Below are 25,923 nucleotides of genomic sequence, written 5' to 3'. Positions count from 1 at the left end.
AAATATATCCGGGTCAAGTTGGTCAATCGCCGGTGCCATTTGAGAAACCACTCGGTCTATATCAACAAGATCCACAGCCCGTACGCCGGGGAAGGGCATAGCCCCCGCCGTAATGCCGACTTCTGCTGCACCTTCCGGAGCATCTGGAAACAGAGTATCTAGGAACGCCTGGTAAGTCGCCATAGATGTTAAAGCGTGGTCCCGACCACCAAAACCGCATCGAACACTGGACAGCACGTGCAATGGCTTTGGTCGTTAACATTATTTCTGGAGCTGCCGGGGATTACACTGCAACTTGCGCATGAAGTCTGACCACCACTTGAGTCTGACTTCCTTGATGGCGTGAACATACTCGTTACGGACGCGCCGGGAGATCTGCAGACGCTCAGCGCGCACGTAGTCATCGATAATACTCGTTAGGGGGTGGCGCTGGTATCTTTTCCTAGCGGACCTAACCCTTGCACGCATCACACGGAGTTCAGAGGACGACCATTTTTTTCCTGGATCTCCGCCTGCTTCTAACAGATGGCCTCCCGAAAGCAGCGGTCGTTACGGTTCCAGGCACTCTTTGATCAGCAAACTGGCTACCACACACGGGTCCGTCCATTAGCCGTAGCCGCCGTAGGGCCCTGTCGCAGCCAGTCTTGATGGCCTGGCCGAATCGTTCAGCAATCAATTTCACCTCCCTGGCCTGGTAATGTAAATAACGGTTAATTGGAATACGGATAATCGAAGTTCTACAGTAACGTTTTATTTAGTTTTACTTACAATTATTATCTTATCATTTAAGTCGAATTTATTGAAAAAATTCTCATTTTCTTTATTTAATTATATCTGTACTCAGATTTTAGTCTATAAACAGTAGGTAATATTATAACACGTACTTACATAAGTGCGGTTCATGTTGTGAATGCTCCTTTATAACGTAACGTGTAGAAAAAAAAGAGAGATACTTGTTTTTTAACTATTCGGGTGGGCAAGCGATCGAGGTGGTAGGCTCTTTTGTATTAAAAAAAAAACTGTGTTTGTACGTATCACAGTATATTTAAAACTCTCGCCCACAATATTTTCATGCTTCTTTTCTTATATAGTTTACTTCAATACATGAAGAGGGCTTTCGGCTATTATGTTTATACGTTTTGTTGTTTTTAAGGAGCGTTTAATTTTAGCTTGTTCACTGTATTACCTTCTCTTCATCAATTACCATACTTGTTGACCCGTACTCAATATTACTTTCAACAATTTTAAACGATAATTCTTTTGTGCGCGCGCGCACACACACACAAAGAAAGAGAGAGAGAGAGAGAGTGTGTGTGTGATTTCAACTATTCCTCTGATCAATATTTGCTTTCTTTTCGCCTACTTATTTAAGTTTGAAACCCTCCTAAAATCATTTTTTAAATTTTGAGAGTGTTTTAGATGTATGATCGTAAACTTTTGTCTTGAAGTAATGTTTTTTCCTTGTAACCTGATTCTTTTTGTCTGTAATTACAAACACTGAATTCATAATATTGAATGTTCGAACCGTAGCTTTCCGTTTCACTTTGGCTTATTCACATCATTTATATGCGACTGATTCATCCAAATGTCGTTAATACCGCTGTGTTATATCTTATACAGGCTTCATCGGATGACGATTCATTTTCCTCATCATATAAAAAAGATTCATAGGTTGCCGATTTTTGTGGCGGAGTGGTGGTGTCTAATTCTTAAATTCCGGTCAGATATGGTTTATTTTTATGAACAACACAGTTTTCATTCTGTGTTCTCGCGTAGCTTCAAAAGCCTTTGCGATGAATTAATCACCTAAAGAAAAAATGTTTTGATATATATTCATCTACACCGCTTGAAGTCTTATATTTTTTATCTTCTTTCCTTTTCAAGAAGGCTTTCGTAGTAGGCTTATCATAGCGGGGTCTTTTTTCGTAGGCTTTATTAAAAACCTATTATTAATTTTATTTATTTAGCCGTAATGTATACGAGGTAAATCGTTAAGACATATCTTCCTTTATAATGCGAAATTATTCGGAAATATACACATATACGCTTAAAACATTTAAGCATGCGCTCTGAGAGAGCATCATTATGTATGATTTAGTGTACCTTTGCATATCTTTTTTTAAGCTAAGCAAATAATTATCATTACTTGAATTACATATCGTTATCTTACTGTTGCGAGCGACTATATACCGTTCTTTTACGATCAAACGAGTAGGGAATGATATATTTTAATATCAAGGGTATCGTTTTAATATATATAAATTAGGTTCATTTTTGTTTCTGCAGCTCGGCGTGCGACGGATAAGATAGAATTACTATATAAACACAAGTGCCGACCGGATTTTAGAAAGAGTAAAAGTTGCGGATAAGTGATGTAGATACAAAAAGGACCAAACCTAAGCCTAGCGATTGATTTAAGTATTTAATCGGGAAATGAAGATATACGGCGGGGTGAAATATCTCATTTTTTTAAAATTCCTTGAACTTCCCCGTTTTTCCCGTAGAGTGGTTCTTTCGTCGCTAATAACTTTATTTTATTTTCATCAGTGTTTGATTAGTTTGATGGCATTTTCCATTCTCGTATACGTATACGTTGCGCTAATTTTTTTATTTTTTAACGTCAACTTACCATTAAATTTTCGATTTTCTGTTTTACTTGTAAATATTATTACTTTTTGTTTGTCCATTATAATTTTTATTTACACTTTTAAAATATAAAAGTTCGTCTTTTACCCGTTTTTCTGTTACTAAATTAACTCCGATTATCTTGAAATGTGACACTCCTGGCTCGGTTTGTATTAATAAAAATTTGGCTCTGGTTTCGATTTTTTTTTCGTATGGATGTCTTAGTTTAAAATATCCTTAATACAATACAAAAATATTTTTAATTCTATATCTGTACGTCGTTTATATGTTGCATATTCAATTTTTATTCGCGGTATATCTTTTGAAAGGAGTAATATTATATCTTGAGAATTTTTTAATTTTGTTCTTTTTACAAAAGCCTGAGCGTTTGGTTGTATAGTTTTTTAAATTATCGTTTTCAATGTAATATGTACAATCCTTTTTGAGGGCGTGGTAATTTTTAATTTATTTTAATGTAAGTATCAAAATGGTGATATATGCATAATATTTAGACTATAAGAAAGAACCGATTGATTTGTATAATAAAACTTTTACTTTATTCAGTTTTTTTTTATTTATTAAAAACTTACGGTTTAAAAAACAAATTAACGATTAAAATTTCAGATTAAGTGCAAATTTAAAAGTTATTACTGAGATTATTAGTCTAGTTGAATCTGGGGTTTCTCTATTGATATTGTTTTCTGTTTTTTTTTTTTGTAACAATTTATTATTAATTAAGATCAACGGTTTAGGATATAAACAAACGTTTTAGGATACATTAATGAAATAATACCTCCTCCTATGAATTTTCTCTGTGAATCATGAGACCTTGCTGTTGGTGAGGGGGCTTGAGTGCTCAGTGACACAGAGTAGCTGGACCGAAGGTGCAACCATATCGGAGAGGTATCTGTTATGAGCCAGACTAAGGAATGATTCCTGAAAGAGGGCAGCAGCTCTTTCAGTAGTTGTCAAGGGCGTGAGTCAGGACGACTTAAACGGCCATATCAACATCACTCAGTCCTCTGAGTACTGCGCAGCTGAAAGCAATGGAAAACTACAGCTGCTTTTTTTCCAAGAAAATGTGGCTCTCTGCATTTTCATACAGCAATGATGGAGGCGCCTTCCTTGGTAAAATATTCCGGAGGTAAACTAGTCCCCCGTTCGGATCTCCGGGTGGGGATTACTAAGGAAGGGGTCACCAGAAAATTAAAAAAAATATATTCTAGAGTCGGAGCGTGGGATGTTAGAAGTTTAAAAAAGGTTGGTAGGCTAGAAAATTTAAAAAGGGATATGGATAGGATAAAGGTAGAGGTAGTAGGAATTAGTGAGGTTCGGTGGGAAGAGGAAGGCGACTTTTGGTCAGGTGATTTTAGAATAATTAACTCGGCTTCAAATAATGGGCAGGCAGGAGTAGGTTTCATAATGAACAAGAAGATAGGGAAGAGAGTAGAGTATATCAAAATGCATAGCGATAGAATCATTATAATAAGGATAAAATCAAAACCTAAACCGACAACGATTGTTAACGTCTATATGCCTCCAACCGCCCATGATGATGATGAGGTAGAGTGTGTATACGAAGAGATTGATGAAGAAGTTAAATACGTAAAAGTAGATGAAAATTTAATAATAGTTGGAGATTGGAATGCAAGCATTGGAAAAGGCAAGGAAAGAAATATAGTGGGTGAATACGGGCTGGGCAAAAGGAATGAAAGAGGGGACCGACTTATAGAGTTTTGCACGAAGTATAATTTAGTAATTGCCAACACCCAATTTAAAAATCATAATAGAAGAATATACACTTGGAAAAAGCCAGGCGATACGGCAAGGTATCAGATAGATTATTTCATGGTTAAGCAAAGATTTAGAAATCAACTCGTTGACTGCTAAACTTACCCTGGAGCAGACATTGATAGCGAACATAATTTGGTGATAATGAAATGTAGATTGGGGGTTAAAAACCTTAAGAAAAGGTGTCAGATGAATCGGTGGAATTTAGAGAAGCTTGAGGAAGAGGGGATGAAGAAGATTTTTGAGGAGGACATCGCAAGAGGTCTGAGTAAAAAAGATAAGGTAGAAAATGTAGAAGAAGAATGGGAGAATGTTAAAAAGGAAATTCTTAAATCAGCAGAAGCGAACTTAGGCGGAACAAAGAGAACTGGTAGAAACCCTTGGGTTTCAGACGATGTATTGCAGCTGATGGATGAACGTAGAAAATATAAGAATGCTAGTGATGAAGAAAGTAAAAGGAACTATCGACAATTAAGAATTACTATAAACAGGAAGTGCAAACTAACGAAAGAAGAGTGGATTAAAGAAAAGTGTTCAGAAGTGGAAAGAGAAATGAACATTGGTAAAATAGACGGAGCATACAGGAAAGTTAAGGAAAATTTTGGAGTACATAAATTAAAATCTAATAATGTGTTAAACAAAGATGGTACACCGATTTATATTACGAAAGGTAAAGTCAATAGGTGGGTGGAATATATTGAAGAGTTATACGGAGGAAATGAATTAGAAAATGGTGTTATAGAGGAAGAAGAGGAAGTTGAAGTGGATGAAATGGGAGAAACAATACTGAGATCTGAATTTAAGAGAGCATTAAAAGATTTAAATGGGAAAAAGGCTTCTGGAATAGACGGAATACCTGTAGAATTACTGCGCAGTGCAGGTGAGGAAGCGATTGATAGATTATACAAACTGGTGTGTAATATTTATGAAAAAGGGGAAGTTCCGTCAGACTTCAAAAAAAGTGTTATAGTCATGATACCAAAGAAAGCAGGGACAGATAAATGTGAAGAATACAGAACAATTAGTTTAACCAGTCATGCATCAAAAATCTTAACTAGAATTCTATACAGAAGAATTGAGAGGAGAGTGGAAGAAGTGTTAGGAGAAGACCAATTTGGTTTCAGGAAAAGTATAGGGACAAGGGAAGCAATTTTAGGCCTCAGATTAATATTAGAAGGAAGATTAAAGAAAAAGAAACCAACACACTTGGCATTTATAGACCTAGAAAAGGCATTCGATAATGTAGACTGGAATAAAATATTCAGCATTTTAAAAAAATTAGGGTTCAAACACAGAGATAGAAGAACAATTGCTAACATTTACAGGAACCAAACAGCAACAGTAATAATTGAAGAACATAAGAAAGAAGCCGTAATAAGAAAGGGAGTCCGACAAGGATGTTCGCTATCCCCGTTACTTTTTAATCTTTACATGGAACTAGCAGTTAATGATGTTAAAGAACAATTTAGATTCGGAGTAACAGTACAAGGTGAAAAGACAAAGATGCTACGATTTGTTGATGATATAGTAATTCTAGCCGAGAGTAAAAAGGATTTAGAAGAAACAATGAACGGCATAGATGAAGTCGTACGCAAGAACTATCGCATGAAAATAAACAGGAACAAAACAAAAGTAATGAAATGTAGTAGAAATAACAAAGATGGACCAGTGAATGTGAAAATAGGAGAAGAAGAGTATGGAGGTAGAAGAATTTTGTGATTTGGGAAGTAGAACTACTAAAGATGGACGAAGCAGGAGCGATATAAAATTCCGAATAGCACAAGCGAAACGAGCCTTCAGTCAGAAATATAATTTGTTTACATCAAAAATTAATTTAAATGTCAGGAAAAGATTTTTGAAAGTATATGTTTGGAGCATTGCTTTATATGGAAGTGATACTTGGACGATCCTGATGAGTACCTGAGAAGAAAAGATTAGAAGTTTTTAAAATGCGGTGCTATAGGAGAATGTTAAAAATCAGATGGGTGGATAAAGTGACAAATGTAGAGGTATTGCGGAAAATAGATGAAGAAAGAAGCATTTGGAAAAATATAGATAAAAGAAGAGACAGACTTATAGGCCCCATACTAAGACATCTTGGAATAGTCGCTTTAATATTGGAAGGACAGGTATAAGGAAAAAATTGTGCAGGCAGACCACTTTTGGAATATGTAAAACAAATTGTTAGGGATGTAGAATGTAGGGGGTATACCGAAATGAAACGACTAGCCCTAGATAGGGAATCTTGGAGAGCTGCATCAAACCAGTCAAATGACAGACCAAAAAAAAAAAAATGAAATAATAGAATATTTCTTTCTTTCTTAAGTACTTTAAATAAGATTAAAAAACATTGATCTTGGTCTAACGTTGTTTGGAATGTAGTATAAAATAAATTGGTTTATAACTAATGTTTTAAAAGACGTCCTTTATAAAAAAAAAATATGTTAGATTAGATTTTGGGAACTTTCATTAACAATTATAAAGAAAATACATTGCTAAATGATATTAATTATAGAAGACCGATGTCTAATACCGTTAAAGAATTTTAGAAATATTTGTAAAAGGGAAATATATTCTGTCTAGTAACAGTATTAAACATTTACGTTGCTACATGTGTAATTTTTAAAGGTAAGTGTTTTATTTCTTGAACGTTGAACAATTTTTCTCCTGAAGATAAATTTTTATTTTATTACTGCATTATATAAGGAGAATCAAACAGATGGTGGTGGCCGATCCAAGTGAAAAGTTTAAGTAGTATTGACTATTTTGTTTTTTAATAATTTACATTTGAACTGTTCATAGCCAGGTTTTATTTCATAAATACATGTGTTTTTTCTTAATTTTCTTATGCTTTGGTTATTTTGTAAGGTCAAGTATAATTTGTACTAATATTAAAGTTCCACGCTTCTACAACTTATATTTATAAACAGAAAATTATAGCTTCCAAACAAAAATAAGTAGCTAGATATTTAGGTCAGCATTAATTAAGAAGTTACCCACAGGGTGAATGTTTTTTAATTTATTTTTGGTTTTGTTTTGCGTGGGTTATTTTACGATAAGCAGTTTATTATTGGATCGATTTAATAATGTCCACATAATCTTCATAGTAACCAGTTTTACAAAAAATAGCCTTTTTTATGTGTTTTTAGATAAGAAAAATTAATTTTTTCAACGTATCGTTGATTAATTTATCGTTTTATGACGTTAGTTTTTATAAATTATTTTAAAAAACTGGAAAGAATATGGAATGAAAGTCGTGAAAGTGTGTCAAGTAACTGGCTATAAAATATGAATGAAAATGTATTTGGCTGTTGTTTTAAAATTGTTATAAAACTATTTTTGTTATTGCTACTCTTATTAATTTTGTGAATGTAGGTGTGTTATATATATATATATATATATATACATATATATATATATATGTATGTATTATGTATGATATGTTTGAGGTCATCTTTGTTTGTAGATACATTTGTGTAATCATACAAGGCATTGACTATATATTTGTTTGTGTCGATGTAAATGTACTTGAGTGAACGGACTTGTTACAATCTGATAACCTCATTAAAACATTTGATCTATCGTCTTTGTTTTCATACTTCCTTTGTTTTTTATTTATTCTATTTTTCTTTTTTGTTTTATCCTGTGCTTGAATTCTTTTTTCTTAGTAAGTAACAAATAATCTTAAAATCATTGTCAAGGTTATATCTTCTAAGGTAAGCTTCAGAGCAAAATTATTTTTTTTTTGCTTGTATTTTTTTTCGGTATTAAATGCCAAGAATGTAAACGACGGAAAACAGTAATTTACTAGTGATCTACAGTACAAGGGAAAACTTCAAATTAGCGTGCAAATAGGTTGATCTGTACTACATATCAATAGCGAGCGTATCATTTACAAGTCCCCATCACAACCGTTAATCTTGGGCTAAATCTTAATAATGTCTGAAACAGGATGTCGGTAAAATTCTAAGTCGTTCAACATGTTTCGTCCCCTAGCTAGAGCCCTTACAGGCCCTCCCATCGGGGTTCCCCTGGATCAAAAGAATATCCCGACCGTCCCTTCTGGAATGCCGAGATACCCCTCCCCGGGAGAGCGGTCTGTCATTCCCGGCGGTCTGTCCATCTATTAGGAATGTATTTATTTGTCCTTAAAAAAATTGTCCATTCCATAATACTCTATTCAACTGATAATCAGTATGAGCTGGTTGACTTTGAAACAAATATCGTGATCCAACAAGTTGTTTAAGATATTTCTTGAGTCATTCATAATCTCACGTAAATATTTTGTTGAAGAATGTAGTATTTTAATTATAGAGTTGCTTGTGACCATTTGCTAGATTTCTAGTAAATGGCTACTTTCCTTCCACCTTATAGTTTACAATCTGATGAACCGTGAATCTAATATGTACGGTGTAACTTTATGATCTTTCAGTACTGGTTTTATTGAAACATCTTTTGATCATTATCATTTTTTTCTCGACTTTAAATATTTCTATTCTCTATTATTCCTAACACATTACAGCTATGAAACTATTAGGTTGTAAGGATGTAGTTTACTGTAATGCCTTGCTCTTGAATTTAAATTGGTTTTCTCCTCAGAAGAAAGAAATGAGTTTAAATAATTCTTTAATTCTGATACAAGGATTAGGATTTTTACTCTTATAAGTAAAATTACCATTTCTCATAAAGATTTTGAAGATGTTGATCCTTCATCTTTGTAGGTATTTGCTGTTCACTTGTTAGTGAACTTTTCTTCCCTTTTATGTTTTTAAATCGACAATACTTTTTAAGCATCCCGTATTAGAGCTTAAGTATTCTTCTAGTGGTAGTCGGGTCATTAGCTAAATGTTTACGTTGTTACTTATCAGCAGAATTACGGTATTGAACATTCAATCTAATTACAGAACCTTGTAGATACCTACCTGATCGGTAGGTATGGTTATTTGGCACAGTGGTCAGTATGTTGATGATTTTTTGAATTTTCACAAAGTTATTTCAATCTAATCTATGTATTTACTAATTAAGATTTCAGTTAATGCTACTGACTCTCATTAGGTTTGATTCGACTTACATCTCGGTTACAACAATTGTCAAACTGTAGTTAAGAGAGAGCCTGTTTTGTAGGTAGTTTGTGTTTCTCCCTTTATGCCCATCCTGACCGCAACAAAGAACATGTTCACCCTAACAATGTACAGCACAGCTGAAGAAAAACAATGAAAGAAGTGACTGATATTATTAAGTTAGAAAAACACATAAAAAACATCATTTTCATTTCGAATATAAATGATGTTTATTTTTACAATTTTAATGCGGTATATTAACTTTTTTTCTGATTTATTCTTGTAATATATATATTTTTTTTTATGTAAAATATTGTTTAAATAAATTGATGTATTATAAATTATTTCAAACCGGTTGGAAAAAAATTATTTACGTACGTAGTTCATTCGTTCCATAACAGACTTAAAACAAGTTCTTCCTTCACAGTTACATGATGAATCTAAGCTATCATAGCAAATATTATTATTATTATAATATGTATTTAAAAATTAAATTAATTATGAATATTATTAAAAATTTGCCTACACATATACTGTATATGCAATCCGTCATAGTTTTTTTTTTAAATTTATATTCAGTAGAATATATGGTGGTTTTGCATATTTTATTTAATATTGATGTAATATAGTATAATTTGATAATTGATTTTATTGTGTGATAATGTATAAATCTTATAAATTTATTATTGAGTTTACATGTTCAAGTAATTTATAAGTTATCGTATTCGTATTATTAATTTTCCCCTCCTACTGTTTGATCTGCTCGGTTTAATACACACGTACAAACGAACATTACCCCCACTTATTTTTTGATTTTCGGGCTTCCTGGTTTACGTTGAGAAATGCAAAAAAATCCGTACCCCATTTTTTGACTGATTACCGTACTTTCCTTCTTTCTACTCGGCTCTAGAGCTATGATACCAGGAAAGTAAAAATTAAAATTCACACCAAACATCAACTTTTTAGCCTTGAAGACTTCCTACAAGACTTACTGAAAGTCAAGACTTCCTATAAGTCGTACCTAAGACCTGTGCTAGTATACGGGAGCGAAGTGATGTCACAGTCAGCGCTAGCACACTAAGCAAGCTCGACCTCGTTCAAAATGCGGCCTTAAGGGTAATCACAGGCGCTGATAAGTCCACCCCTATGCAGCCATGGAGGCACAGACTCAGATTGAGCTCGTACAATCATACCGAGAAAGGGTAGCATTGAGATTCTAGAGATTCTAGGAGCGTTTTAGGCGTGTCTATAAGCACCAATGGACCAGCTATCAGCAAGCTGCTTCTAGGCTGAGGACACAGGCGGCTCCACTCACTGCATATGATAAACTTATAAGGAAATATGATATTCCACCCGTAGACACTGCACCCCTGTGCGCGAGCCAGGACTTCAACCACTTACCTCGAGCTCGCTACGAACTCAAGAACCATTCGACGCCAAAAAACGTCTCCAACATGAATTGAAGCGGCTAGCCCTACAAACCATCCACGAGGAATTTCTGGAGGACGAGTGGATTCACGTCTACACTGACGGATCTTCAATTTTAGGCAGTGGAGAAACAGGAACTGGGTACTACTGCCGTCTTTTCCAGGGAAATATAGCCGTAGGTGCTCCCCTAAGCAACTATGATAGGGAATTTGGAGCAGTGTACGCCGCTGCGGCCGAATTGGAAAACCTAGTTTTTTCTTCGAAAGCACTGTTTTTGGTCGACGCTCAAGCCGCTATACATAATGTATCGCGCAACACCCATACGGACTGCCGGAGAACGTTGAGTGTGGAAGAAAACTGGAAAGCCTGGGAAATCGCGGATGGACACTGATGTTTCATTGGACCCAGTATGTCAACATACGTGGAAATGAGGAGGCCGATAAACTGGCCAAGTCAGGAACGACTCCACCTCAACCTAGTTGCCCGTGTCCTTGCGTTCATCCAGGGCACTGGTCGATGCGGCGGTCGACAGATGGAACGAACAGCGCCTCTCCGAGACGGCTGCTGGTAGGAGATGGGAGACTTTAATCACTGACGGACCTATCAATCCCGGCCTACCGCGTGCGATCAGAGTAGCAGCCATCCGACTAAAAAAACTGGCCACGACTATCTTGCTTGTCACCTTCATCGCATCCATGTGCTGCCGTCTCCTGAGTGTCCGCTGTGTGGTTGTGGGACAATGGATGCTGATCATCTGAGAGATTGTCCGGCCCTGGACCACACGCAGCTGGATAAGAGCCCGGAGTTTGCAGAAGCCCGTCTTTATTGGTCAGCGCGTCACCAAGATACGTCAGTTTCTTAAGACAAAATTATTCGGACATGTCATATTATTTTCTAGGTAATCGATAAAGTTTCATTGATATGAACGGGTAATCGGGAAACATCCAGAACATCGCCGGCTTCTTGAAACTCGGCAACGAAATTAAGTACCGTATTATGATGGGGAACTACATCCAGAAATTTTCTATTGAACTATTATTGTATTTTTTGTGCCCTTATCACCATAGCAGCACGGGGGCTATATGAGGCAGACCAAACACTGCACGCTTACAGCCTAGAACATCAGTGCAAATTCGATTCAAACTACTATTATTTAATTGAAAAATTGTTTTATTCTAGAATTTAATTAAAATAAAACAATTTAAAGTTTAAAAAAAAATTATTTCAATCGATGAAATTCCATTTCAAATTACTTTATGTTAAATTAAGTATTTAGTACACAGGAATCCTTGTAGAAAATAAAAATTGAGATCATATTCATACAAAAGGATGATCCTTTGTTAGCAGTGATATTTTGTGTTCATTGTATGTGGTATATGTGTTTTTCTCTTTGTAAAGGCATATACTTTGAGGTTTTTGCCTTTACTGTCATCATCAAAATATAAGTAATGGTTTTTTTTATTTTCTCAATCTTCTCCTACCCAATTAAAGATGTATTTTAATCGTGAATTGTAAAATTTCAGCTACCTGCAGTGTTTCCGGGCAAGTTTTGACTTATGTCTTACGTTATTTGAGATCAGATGATTCTAAAATGTTTCATAATCCTCTTTGAAGGTATCAGCTTCTAAGGTATTCCAAAGTTCTGTCACCGATGACATTTTTTGACTTTACTGGAAAGCTGAACTTTCAGTTTTCTCAACCAAAATTTAAAAATTGTTATTAATTGTACAAAGTTTCAATTAAAGTATGGATCTCTGGAAATCAGTTTCAGTGTTTTATATATATAAAATAAGTTTCTCTTCGATAAATAAAATATTTTTTTTTTGTTTTTAATCTATGTTCGCTTAATAAATGCATTAAAGTGTTTTATTTCCAGTCACAGGTCACCGATATAAATATTGAACAAGGAAGGTGAAAATGTAAAAACGTTTTAAAAACTATTTTTTGTACTAATATCCCCTTTGCTTATAAATCCTCCTCGATTTTTTGATCGGTAAAAAAGACGTCAACAGTAAATAATAATCCAACTAAATGGAGACTGCACCTAGTATTATTTAATTTTTGTGATATCGCAAAACAGTTCATTGATCGTCGCTTCATTTGTTCTCATTATGTTCATATTTTTGATGTTCCCAGTATTTTGGAACCATTTGGTTGTTAAGAGTAAACCATGACCCAGATACTACATATTTGTGATCATATAGATTTATGTACAGTGTGTTATTTTACTTAGTTATAAGTATTGTCTATTTTTCTTTTTTCAGATTTTAAGTATTATTAAATTAATTTTAACGTATTAGTTTTTTTGTTTTTTTTTTGGTAGGTTATTTTATATACTGATTTTGAATTTATTTTAATTTTAAAGTGTGTTATTTTCTTTTCGATTGTAACTCTTTCATGTTTTGCGTTGCAAAACCAAATAACATTTTAGTTTTTATCATTTTATGTAATTTGTGTTAATTCATTTATAATTTTTATTCACATCAACTACTAATATTATGAAAGTTATTTTAAAATAATTTTTACTAAATGTAATTAAACAAAATTAATGTATGTGCGTAAATTTGTTATTTCTTTATTTGACAATATGCTTGACAGTATGTAATTACAAATTTGCACGATTGCTATTTTGTTATGTAGATGGCACTAATACATCTGTACGAAAGTTAAGCGATGAACTAGCAAAGAAGAAATTAAGTAGTGTCGGTAAGTTAAAATATTACTTAATCAACATAAATATTACATAATATTTTATTATGTTAATCTTTAGGAGTATAACTTAATTTGTTTATTCGACTTATTTTGCGGCTACTTAGTAAATTCAGTATGCTTTAAGTAAAAAGAATTAAAATTCAGTGTAAAAAAATTAAAATCTCAAGTATGTGCACGACAAAAAATTTAGTGTTTCTTTTTTTTGCAGTTTAGGAAAATTAATTTGCGATGTAACAACTTTTTTGGCTTGATATATCGATTTGATTTCTGGTTTGGATCGAGTATTTATCATTCTTCAGTTTGTTCGTTTTCATATTTGATCGGCTGTTAAATCGATAAAACTAATTCAACATTTGGGTAGATGTACGCAAACTTAGACAAACCCGCAAGCAGTTGTCTGATCCTTCCTCCTGAATCCCAGTAAAGAAGAAGCTGCTCGCAGAGCACCTTCAAAAACGTCTTGTACCCGAAGTGCATCGAGTGTATTCTGTACTTCTTAACAGTTTACAAGGGAATGACTCGTCTTTTGGCATCAGACACACCTGGAGCCTGGTCTCAAGCGGGAGACTAAATTCAGAGAACGTACGATGCAGCGGTAGATCTGCGTGCAAAATTCTGCCTAGAGTGTCTGATTCCAGAGGGAGCTGTTAGCTGTCAGCGATGCGGATGTAATTTCAAAAATTCTTTTTGTACCGGCCTAGTCTTAGACTTGTGGTGGATTAGTGTCGACCTTATGCTTTAGGGCAGCCGCCCAATATGAAGTCCCAGGCTACGTCAGGTTCCTGATCAACGGTAGAACAATTGTGCTTCACATAATGAGCCGGAAGGTATCGAGCGACTACACCAAGATTAGTAATATAAAACCCAACTGGCTCAAACCACGCTTAGCCCTAGAAAAAAATCTGTTGCTTTTGGTAGAATTCCGATGAAAGAGGCGCGGATGTTCGATGAGCACGTGTTTAATGTGTCGTTCACCTTAAGTAGATGATGCATATCATTAGCGCTAGGTACTGGCATTTGTTGTTTAATTGTCTAATGTTAATTCTCACGGGAAAACCCACAAGGGTATTCCACTCGGTTTCCACCGGTCGACTGTGCTATCATGGAACCGCTAATGAAGCTAATATTGCAGCCGATGCGATTCATGCGCTACCTAACCTGAAAGAAAGGATTTAAGGATATAGAAAAGGGTTAATGTTCCTGTAGAAGAATCGGTCTAATGAGATTTGGCTATTTATTGTTACTCTGTACTGACTATGGAGTTTAAAACTGTATCGGTGAATTTCCCTATTCTTATACAGTTACTGTTTTGTAAAATCGATTAAAATAATTTTACCGATTTTTACTTTTGTAACATTTTGTTACTGTGAAGCTATGAGTTTGGTGAGTTATGCGGTCGTTCAAAAACCAATATTTTTTTTCGTTTTTAACGCTTGAATTTGACCGGTAAAGGATTAGAAAGGTATTTCGATCTTACTGTGAAAATTCATGCCTGCTATGAATCTAATCTGTCTTTCAGCTTAACGCTTTTGGTACTTACTGAAGTAGCCGTATGTTTCTCATTATACAACGTTTAAGAATAATATTTATTCTACCACCGTTAATCTTAATAAAAAAGTTTCAGTAAGTTCCTTACTGGTAAGAGAATAACAGTATAATCGCTAAATGTTTTCCATTGTCTGGACCCGTGAAAGAGCTTTTCTACTCTCATCTTTATACGTACTACTTTAGTGTACTTAAACGTAGTGAATTGAACAAATTATTCCTTTTGTAACATGTATTAATGAGATATGGTAGATCATGCGATTCGAATAACTTTTGTAAAAATTGTTTCCTCCAATAAATAATGTTAAACAGTTATCATTATGGTAATCGATCAAATCACCACGATCAATACCATGATTAATACTGTGATCAATACCGTAATTAATGTCGTGAACGATACCGTGATTAATAAGTAAATCAAGCTGTGTAATAATTATCAATAAATATTATTTAATATGCATTGTATAGGTTAGTAATTTACTTATGTTAATCCTGTGGGATGGACGTCTATTTATGTACACTGTAAAGTAGTAAAGAGGTATCAGTATTTGTTTTTTCTTTAAATTTGTGCACGGGTATGAATATATGCACGTTGTTATAGATTTGTACATGTAATTTATTCATTTGTTCTATGTTGCGTAGTTATATTAATAATATTTTGTTATTTTATTTGCGTAATGGAAAAAAATTTATCTATTAAAAAAAGGTTTGCTCGATTTCTCCCGATTAACGTAAGTAAACCGTACATTTTTAATGATCTTGCATTTTTTCTGTCGTGATGTTTATTATTTATTTTTTGTGTTTTCTTTTTTTATTTTTTTTTAATTACTTATGCTTTTGTTTCACTCTTTTGATCGGCTTATGTTGTTTTTCACTTTAATTTTTTCGGTTTGTGAGTTTGCGTAATTCTTTTGTTGTAAAAGTTACGTTTTTTTGTGTACGGTTTTACTTGTTTTCTGTTAATTTTATATATATAGTTTGAGTACTTAATTTTTATGAAACGCTTACTTCGTTACGTCTCAGGAAAACAATTACAAAAATAAAAATGTAGCAGTGTATTTTTGACTATTTTATACGTATGTAGTTTATACGATTTGTTTTTATTTGTATTTTTGGTTTTCGTTTGACCTTTTTTCTATTTTTCTTTGTATTTTTAAATTAGAACCGACCGAGATCGAACGTAGATTCAGCATTGATCGTAAGAGCTCTGGTCAGTACATTTTATTTTTTAAATAGTTTCATTTCATTTTTTGATATAACTGCGATCGTTTTTTCTATTTACTAATATTTAATAAAAATAATATTTTTTAAAGTAATGCTTACGTGTTTTTTATGTAAAAACTTTCCTTGACATTTCACATATTACACCTAACTGTTACTAGATATTGCCCGACCTTAATGTAAGAAAACAACTTGTTTATGATTAATGCTAATTTTGGTGGTTTTTATACATACAATTAATTTTAAACGTGTAATTCACTATTCTTTGCGAGTGAAATTATGTTTGTTTATAATTATTTTGTACGTAGTTTTTTAAATGTTTATTGTAAATTCATATTTTTGTACTTTTGAAAATTAAGTGATATTTTCATATTAGTAGTTGGTATCTTCTAATATAGCTCTTTAATTGCCGTGGATTAATATGACTTAATATTACTTTCTCTGTATAATACAAATTTTGGTAACAGAGTGAATTTGTCATTATGAATTGCTAAAAGTCGCCTGCCTTTTGATACTGATGTATAGTAGTAAAACGAAAGTTACAGTGAATAATCAAAATATTCATTACTTTTCCTGGTATGCCTGGTACGGGATGATTCTTATTCTTGAGCTCGGCTATGTTCCTGTCAGGTTGCACCTACCTACTGTAGCACTGTGTAATAAACACAAATCACACAAATTCTTTAAAATAATATTTGTAAAACATCAGTTTTAATGATATGCACGATTAAAAAAAAAGTAAATCTGGTAGAGTACTTGTGGCACCGGATTAACCTTTTTTTATGTAATATAAATTGTTATTAAAGTGGAAATATTTTTCTTTTGTGCTAATTCAGGATTGTTCAGTCAGATAATCATTTTCTTTTTTAAGTTATTAAATTTTATTATGCTATGGACCCGAGTTTAGGGACTCAGGGCTATGGACCCTTCTTATTACCGTTTAAATCCAGGACCATTATAACCTCACTGCCTTTATCCAGTTCGGGAGCACCCATCTTGGTCTCGACATGTTGAAAAAATTCCTCTGGCCATTTCTGCGAGATTAGCTCGGAGATACTATCCCGCTCCACACCTTGCTCTAATTTCTGTTTCATTTCCGTATTAGTCACTATAGCCCTAACTGGTTTATCCGTCTGCATTTCCTTGTCCACCGTAATGGGTGGAGCCAGATCCTCAACCAAAAAGGTAACCGCTGCCACCTTAGCCATGAGTTGGCTAGCTGTTTCTCGGATCTCTCGCTTAACATTTGTACTCTCCTGTACTAGTCGCCATAGAGTGTCCGCAATCATATTAAGGTCTATAACATCTTGATGTGAGTACGGGTGCTGTGTTGACCCTTCCGTATCCGACCCTGAGGGCGTAATGCACCGCTGTCTTTTTCTAGTAGGCATTCCGCAGATTACCTAATTAAACCTGATAATCAAACACCAGTAATATAACTAATACAATATAACAATAATCTCATTATATAAAGTCAATCAATAACAACAATAAGTATTAAATACAATACTACAGTACAACAGCACTATGATATTATAACGATTAATAATAATCAGTATTAGCCCATAATAAAATATAAGCAATAATAGAAAAACACAATGAAACACAAACACAATAAAAACACACTTATCAACCCTTCTCAAAATTTAAAAGAGCAGATAATAGTTATCAATAGTCTAAATTATAAAGTTACCAATAACTCGGAAAATTAAATATTAATATTAGATAGCAAACAAACTGCACGTGCAGTTTGTTTGATAAACGTGCAGACTGATAAACTTGTTTACTTTTCAAGTATGACGTCACTATCTTACCACTACCTGACTTAGAATTTATAAGGTTATGTGATCCTTATATAAACTAAATCCAACTATCACAAATTAACACACACAAAAAACAAAGTATCTTCACAACCACACGATAGAAAATTTCACGCACTCGCACGATTTTTCCCCATAATCTGATCTATATATTTCCAGTAAAAAAAATACCAAAAAATATAGAGACACACCTGAAACGCGAAATTTCGTAGGGAGTACACATGTATCATACTATCCTCGACCCAGTCAATAACGCCACTACTCTGCCAGAAGCTGGCTGAGACTAGCGATCACCTTCTCAGTTTTAATACACATCTAGCGAACGTGGGTTGAAAAGGTCTGGCGGCAGTCTATCCAAATACTAAGTACTTAGCGACCAGTTGAGGAACCGCGGTGTATTCGCCAATTTTAATTGTTATATTTGTGATCTTTCTCCTCGCTGCCATAACGGCAACTCTCGTCTCATCCGGGGACAACTGTAAGCCTCTCATTCGAAACCACCGATGAACAAGACCAACCGCCTCGTTGGCGGCAGCCATTACCAAATCTTCCGTCTTAGCCGTAACTAGAAGTGCCAAATCATCAGAAAAATCAGTTGGGGTCATCCGTCCCAGGAAAGTCCACCCCGAGCACCCCGTCATAGACTACGTTCCACAACAGGGGGCCTAGAACAGACCTCTGAGGGACCCCGCTCGGGATCGGTCGGTACCCCTCTAGTACATCTTCTGAACCCGGCTTCCGCAAAAGAACGAATCTGAACTTTTTCCACGTGGGTGGAATACATCCCTCGTAGAGTATGCGGTTCATAATATTAAGAACTGGAATTGGCACTACCGCAACCGTAATACGAATCACTTCCACCATGATTTCGTCCGGGCCCGGACTATTGAGTATCTTCATCTTTTTCTCTGCTGTAATCAAATGCCTCAGGTTAAAAGGGATTATTTCGTCCACAACCATTTCATCCCTCTCTGGTTCTGGAGCTGCCGGAAAGAGAGCTTCCACACAATCCCTAACTTTGTTCTCTGGAAGCATCGGGAGTCGCCGCCCGAACCTTTCGCTGACGATTTGAAATCCCTTACTCCAAGGGTCTCGATTGATGTCGTTAATAACCTCCTTCCATTTATCTCTGTTCGCCTGTTTGATTTTATAACGGAACAAGTTCCTGGCCTCAATAAAATCCCGGTAACATCTCTCTCTGGCTTCAGGATCATTCCGACCACCGGCACGCTGATATTTCCGTCGAACAGACAGAGTCCGTCTTCGGAGATCCTCAAATTCGGCTGTCCATCAGTATGAATGTTTATTCGATCGATGATTGACCAGGAATCGACAGCGAGCACACTCTTCTTTGATCACCGCAATAAACTCATCCGGTGATACTTTGTCCAGAGATCTGTGCCTAATTGACTCGGCAAAATGTACACAATCAGCCTTCGAGGTGACAGGTGTAAAACCTGTCCAACCTGGCGGTGACCACCTAACCGAGTCTCGAAAAACGGATTATACGATGGCCCAAAAGACTATCGTCCTCAAGTACAGCCCACCCGTGAACCATGTTGATACACTCAGATGTTACGAACACAAGATCTAAGACAGAAAGCGGTGAACCCTGTTCGAACGTAGCTGCATCTCCGTTAACACAAGCGAGACTCAGGGCTCCAGCCCATTCCCCCAAATGCGTCCCTCGGACGTTACGATCAACACCTCCGAATTCGGGGGATTTTGCATTAAAATCCCCCGTCACAAGACGAGTTCTTCCAGGATGTCAATTGACCTCCTCCCTTGGCGACTCTAAATAAGCAACAAACTCCTCCACTCCTGTATTAGGTGAATGATAACACGAAAAAATGATCTTGTCACCCAGATCTGCCCATACAAATCCGTTTCCATAACCACTCGCATGTACCAGAATTCCAGGAAGTGGAAATCCGATCGCCGCAGCCTTTTTTGGGTCGACTAACCAAAACGGTACATCCATTTGCTTTATATTCGGTTCCACCAAGAGGAGCAGATCTACGCGATTGCCAACTCCCTACTCAGGTCGACTGAGTAGGGACCTGACCTGCTCCTGTTCGTGTTAAGTTGCGCGAATATCATTTCAAGACCTTGCAATCTATTGATCTGTGACCCTTCTTATTACAAATTGCACAGACCGCCGGCGCCACGCACTGTGCCCTTCGGTGGCTGTACTTCCCAAAATTGAAACATAGCGACGTTCTATCGATGCCAGAGCAGGCATAGGACATGTGGTCCGTGCCTCAACATCGAAAACAGCTGTCTTCATACTGTCTTATATAGGTGCGGCAGTGCACCCAGCTTATTTTCACGTGTGCCTCAGTAAGTTTCTTAGCTGCTCGCAATCCAGTGATAATGGTTGCATTAAAAAAGGAATAAGGGTTGTTCCAAAAATAGGTAGTTAAAAGTTTGGGGAGGGGGTAAAATTTCAGGGCACCCTACCAAAAGAAGCAGAGTGACGTGAAACGGACAGAACCAGAAGGATAAGCCAGAAAAAGGAAAAATAGAGACGTTATAGGTAAAAAAAGGAATTCCCTTAAAATACTGTCTGTACTGTCTAATACTGTCTAGCACACAGAATAATTCACAGTAGCTCATCTGAATAGTCTGCAGAGAAAACAAAGTTCTTGTTTACAACTGGTAAACAGAACGACCTGTCTATTCGCGTAAAGCGAGAAAAGGCTCAATTGTAAACCTTATTTCCTCAATGGCCATACAAATCTAAATAAAAAATCTGTCCGCTGACCAAAATTCACAAAACTTCACTAACACAACCACCTATCAATGCCTAACGTCCGTATCCGAATAATAGCCCAAAAAACCAACGAAGAAAGTAGTTGTATAATGAAAATTATTACTCTCGTAAAAACAATTCTGATTAGTTGCGTTCTGATTTTTTGATTCTTTGTTTCTGATTAATTTCACTTTCATCTTAAAATTAGCATTTTTATGTTAAATTGGGACCAAAATGTTGTCTAATTTCACTTTAATTGAAGTGTATCTTCGAGGGGACAAACTTATTAACGAAGTATTCTTTACTTATGTTAACGTATTTTTTTTTTTGTAGTTGTAGGATCAGCTCCTGTAATATATACCTTTACTGACAAAACACATTGTATTCTGTTTCTACTCGATAGCGGTAGAATGAAGATAATGATTTAGACTGTTATTTTCTAATCTATAACCGTTAATAATTTACTATAAGCATTATCATTACATATTAATAGTATAAATAGGTAAATAATTAATAAATTCTTTTACCAAATCATTTCTTGAGATTAATTAAATTAATTATTATTAAACTATTTAACTTGTAATATACTAATGAAAAAAATTTTTTTTCCATGAATATTCACTTAAATATTTTTTTTTTTTTTATTTAGCTATTGTGTCTTGATTAATTTTGCATGTATTCTTTGCAGTCGTAATAATTGCTTGTGCTTGTTAAAATCAATATTGGTCGGTTGTTTTCTGCATTTATTCTGTTCGTTAGTAGTCTGTACTCTGTTTTTATGTATTCTGTTTATATTACTAAGTTACTGTTTTATCATCAAAATATTTTGTTGTGCTATTTTTCCATATGTTTTATACAATTCTATTTTATTACCGGTCTTTTTTTTATTTCTAATGATTGCCGCCTTTAAATTTTAATTACAGTATTTTTAATTAACATTAATTATACTGATCTGATCGACAAAAAAAAGTTTTTTACTGTGATAAATAATAAGAAGAAGTTTATTGTAAAAAAAAAAAATATATACAATACATTTATAAACAATTTTTACAAAAGTAACTTTATTTTTATTAAGAAATTAAAAACAAATATTAAATTTTGCAATTTAGCACTGAGTATACAGTACATTTTTAAGTTTAATGTATAAAATACGTATGGAAAAATATTTAATGCGGGCTTGTTATGCGACACGTTAGATAATGCTTCCCATCTGTAAGCGGTTTTGTCCCAAATCTTATAACTCATATCTGTATTTATTATATAGTTGCAGTGTATTTTATTATTCTAATTCACAGCTGTTCTAGACTTATAGCAGAATAGGAACAGTATGTTGTACCGAAGACAATGCTGGTAATTTTGGTTCGTTTAGGTGAGATTAACCTCAAAATCGTTGATTTGTGGTAATGTGCAATCTTTCAAAAATATAAAACGATTGTTATTATCTGTTTATAATTCTACCACTAGAAAGTATTCAAGTATCTCCACATAACTAATGCGTGTTACAGTCGATTTTGAAAAAGAATAACATGAGTTTGTCAAGCATCATATATGTTTTGTTATCATTATCCCATATCCTGTCATTACGATGATTTACCTTATCGTTCGGCTGAAAATTGTTTTATCGCTAAATGCAATTTTATTGTAAATTTACATCAGTCGACATTTTTTTTAGTCATTTCAACTGAGCAATAATAGTCGATTTGATTTAGTCATTAATAAAGCTGACTTTCTTAGAGCGCGCTCTGATTACGCAAAGGATTAATAGGATTACAAGGATTACGCAAAGCTCTGATTACACAACAATAATACTAATAAAGTTCAATAATAATAATAATAATAATCAACGATTACATACAAAATAGCATTTAAAGGAAGGTCTGGATTTATTTACAGTTAGTTAAATATTAAAAACCATAATTCAGCCCCACTGACAAAAGGCATTATCATGACCGCTAATATTTACACCTCTAACAACTTATTACTTCAAAAATAAGATTAGTCTAAAGTTCATTCGGTTCTCTTCTCTGCGCATACCTTTGCTGTTCACAAATAAGACTACCTTATAGTTTATGAATGAATTTAGTACTTTACTCCTTTCATTAATTGTCCGTAGTAACTCACCTAATAGTTTCCTGCATTCACCCGCTTTCCACACTGGAATGCTTGTGGCGTCACCTTAATCGCGTCGAAATTGTATACACTAGACATTCGCTCCTTCACTGACTCGCGAAGGAGTAAAACTCCTCTCTTAAAACCTGATGTTAACTTGTCTTTCCTGGAGTATTTATACTTCTATCCTCTTGACTTGCAGAACCAGACCCTAGGTGAAGCGTGAGAATCATCGTCCGAGTTCTTACATTTTCCCATGAATTCCTATTCTGGTCCGGTAATTCTTCTTATGGAACATCTGTGATAGGTGTATCGTCGGGCAATATTACAAAGAACGATTGTTAAACGGACCTGTTAGCCTTAGAAAAAGGATTCTTTTTAGTCCCTTTCAGATTCCATCCGTATTATATTTTTTACTACTTTCTTCCTAATTGGCAGGAATCCGTTACCCAGGTCCGTTATACTGGTCTTGTTACAATACTCAACACCTCCAGATGGACATTGTCCATGAGTATTTAGCCAGCTCAGTTTTCTTTGATCAATTTTTTTTGTATTTTATCATTTAGTAAAGGTGTTTTATTATTATTAGTAATAGATTTTATTCTACTATTAAGTTATAATACTAACACTTACAGACATTTAAAAAAAATCACATAATTAATTATAGAATTGCCTTTAAAACAAACATTAAAAATTAATAACAAATCTAATTATAGCATTTATAAGAAAGCAGGAATTTATAAAATAGAATACCGAGAGTAAAATTGTAAAAAAAAATTCTATATAGAAATGACAAACAGAAATAAAAAAAAAAAAAATGCTTTCAGGAACATTTATATAAATATAATAAACAGAAATTTTATTATGCTGATCAGGTTAGAGATAATAACATTCATTTTCAAGTATAAATAACATGCACATATTAGAAATTAATATCAATAAATTTAAATCCCTTACTCTCAAGAAAATACATTCAATGAACAACAGGAATAAAAAAAAAATTAATTAATGAACAAATAAGTTTGAACAAGGCAGTTGGATGTGGGAAATAGTTCATTTAAATTTTCAAAACTAAATATATAGGTGGTCATAAATTATTCAGTGCATTAATAAAAAAATTACAAAGCAATATACTTACATGTATATGTTTTTGCTGAACAGGCCATTTCAAACATTTTTTTTTATAACAATAAGTTCCACTGGGCACCTTTGTGGTGCATAAAATGTCTAGACGATTATCAGTTTCATGCTACACATTACGAAGAATATCTGGAGATATTCCATTAATTATACCTTTGATTCAGTTCTTTTTCAGTTGACAATGAAGGTTTTCAACTGATGTTAACAGCATCCGTTACATACGCCCTGTCGTTGACAAACCCCCCCCCCCCAACCAAAGAAAGAAATCGAGTGGCGTAACATCAGGAAATCGATTTGTGGCCAGGATATTAGTCCATAACGACCTGTCCAACGTTGAGGAAATTGTTCATGTGAGAATCCCTAACGTATTCTTTTATTAGCCACTGTTTGGTATTGCTTCAGTGTGAGATGAAATAATAACTTTGTAGCGTGTGAAAATCCCATGCCTGACCGGGATTCAAACACAAGACCACCGGTTGAAAGGCTGAAACACTACCACTTGCACATGGAGGCCACCTAAGTAGACATGTAAACTCCAGTGTGTCGGTGTGCCATCTTGTTGGAAGTAAATGTTCAGTTGCGATGTTCAATTTGTGGTACTGCATACTCCTGCAACATGATAACTAACGCTAGTAACCATTGGCTCGACGAAGAAAAGTGGCTGATCTCTTCATAAGTGGTCAACCAAATGTTAATTTTCGGCTATCCTATTGTGTTTGTCAAACGGCATGAGGATTCTTGCTACCTCAAATCCAAAAATTATTACTAATCTAATCAAACTGTCCCAAAAAACGTGAGCTATCTTACAAAAGGTCGAGTATTTGTACTTTTTGGATATGTTGTTAGGACCAAAACAAAGAGTAAAAAACCAAGTTTGTGGAAATGGAGACCTTGTGAAAAAAAGTTACAGCAAAAAATTGTAGAAATTTACGCATGTTTTTTATTTTTGCTCAATATCTCCTTTTCTTTGTACTGTATAACAAAAACTGTTGTTATAAAGATTAAAGAGGACAAAATTTGCTACAGCTTGGTCTATTTGGTATTTTGATACATACGTTTTGAGCCACAAAGCTTTGAAGATAGGATAATTTCTGTTAAAAAATTAAAAACCCTTATTGATACATTTATTATTTTTGAGCATTCATTCAGTTATTTTACAAATTAAACATTAACCTATCAAACACAAGATATACACATGCTATTGTTATAGGCACTTTTATATGCCAAACAAACAAAACTAAACCCAGCAGTCCATATTTAACCTTCCAAACCTCAACTAACCCAATGCTACCTAATCCAATAAGAAGAAATTATGATTCTACTAACCAATTACCTGAATTTACATCTTTTATCCTTGTACCTGAAGTTAGATTATGTTTGGTAATGCCATAATAGTTAAAAAAAATATTTATTTTACTTAATTGTTATTGAATTGAAAGGAAAATCAATAATGTTAAACCTCTAGCCACATGCTCAAGTTATTGAAATTGAGGGGATATCAAGAATTATTGGCAGCAACTTCAGAACAGTTACTTTCAAGCAAAAGGAAAAAGTGGTTTCTCTAGCATCGATCACAAGCACTGTCGAAATAGCTAACAAGAAAATAGTGATTGATCCCCTGACAATTTTCTAGAGTATGTATCATAAAACTGACTGATGAAAAGTTACAGGAGTACTTGAAATATGAGCTCGCCCCTCCCCAATATCTTTGTTCTCAGAA

The 25,923-nt window shown here is 34.5% G+C and overlaps 1 protein-coding gene across 10 annotated transcripts in view; it reads left to right on the top strand.

Moving 5' to 3' along the window:
• Positions 1-25,923, top strand: part of LOC142324224 (uncharacterized) — a 229,709-nt gene that overhangs the window by 97,165 nt on the left and 106,621 nt on the right. For 7 of the 10 annotated variants that reach the window (XM_075365045.1, XM_075365049.1, XM_075365040.1 and 4 more), the window contains 2 exons: positions 13,545-13,610; positions 16,324-16,371. The exons of 1 other annotated variant lie outside the window; for it this stretch is intronic. In XM_075365045.1, the coding sequence (XP_075221160.1) occupies positions 13,545-13,610; positions 16,324-16,371 (114 nt within the window). The remainder of the gene's footprint in view (positions 1-13,544; positions 13,611-16,323; positions 16,372-25,923) is intronic. 2 more of the 10 variants (XM_075365046.1, XM_075365050.1) reach the window with 1 other exon arrangement.

The sequence above is a fragment of the Lycorma delicatula genome, chromosome 4, assembly GCF_047948215.1.
Source record: "Lycorma delicatula isolate Av1 chromosome 4, ASM4794821v1, whole genome shotgun sequence".
NCBI classification, from domain to species: domain Eukaryota; kingdom Metazoa; phylum Arthropoda; class Insecta; order Hemiptera; family Fulgoridae; genus Lycorma; species Lycorma delicatula.
The sequence above is the reverse complement of the archived record's forward strand: the minus strand, read 5'-3'. Positions and strand labels throughout refer to the sequence as shown.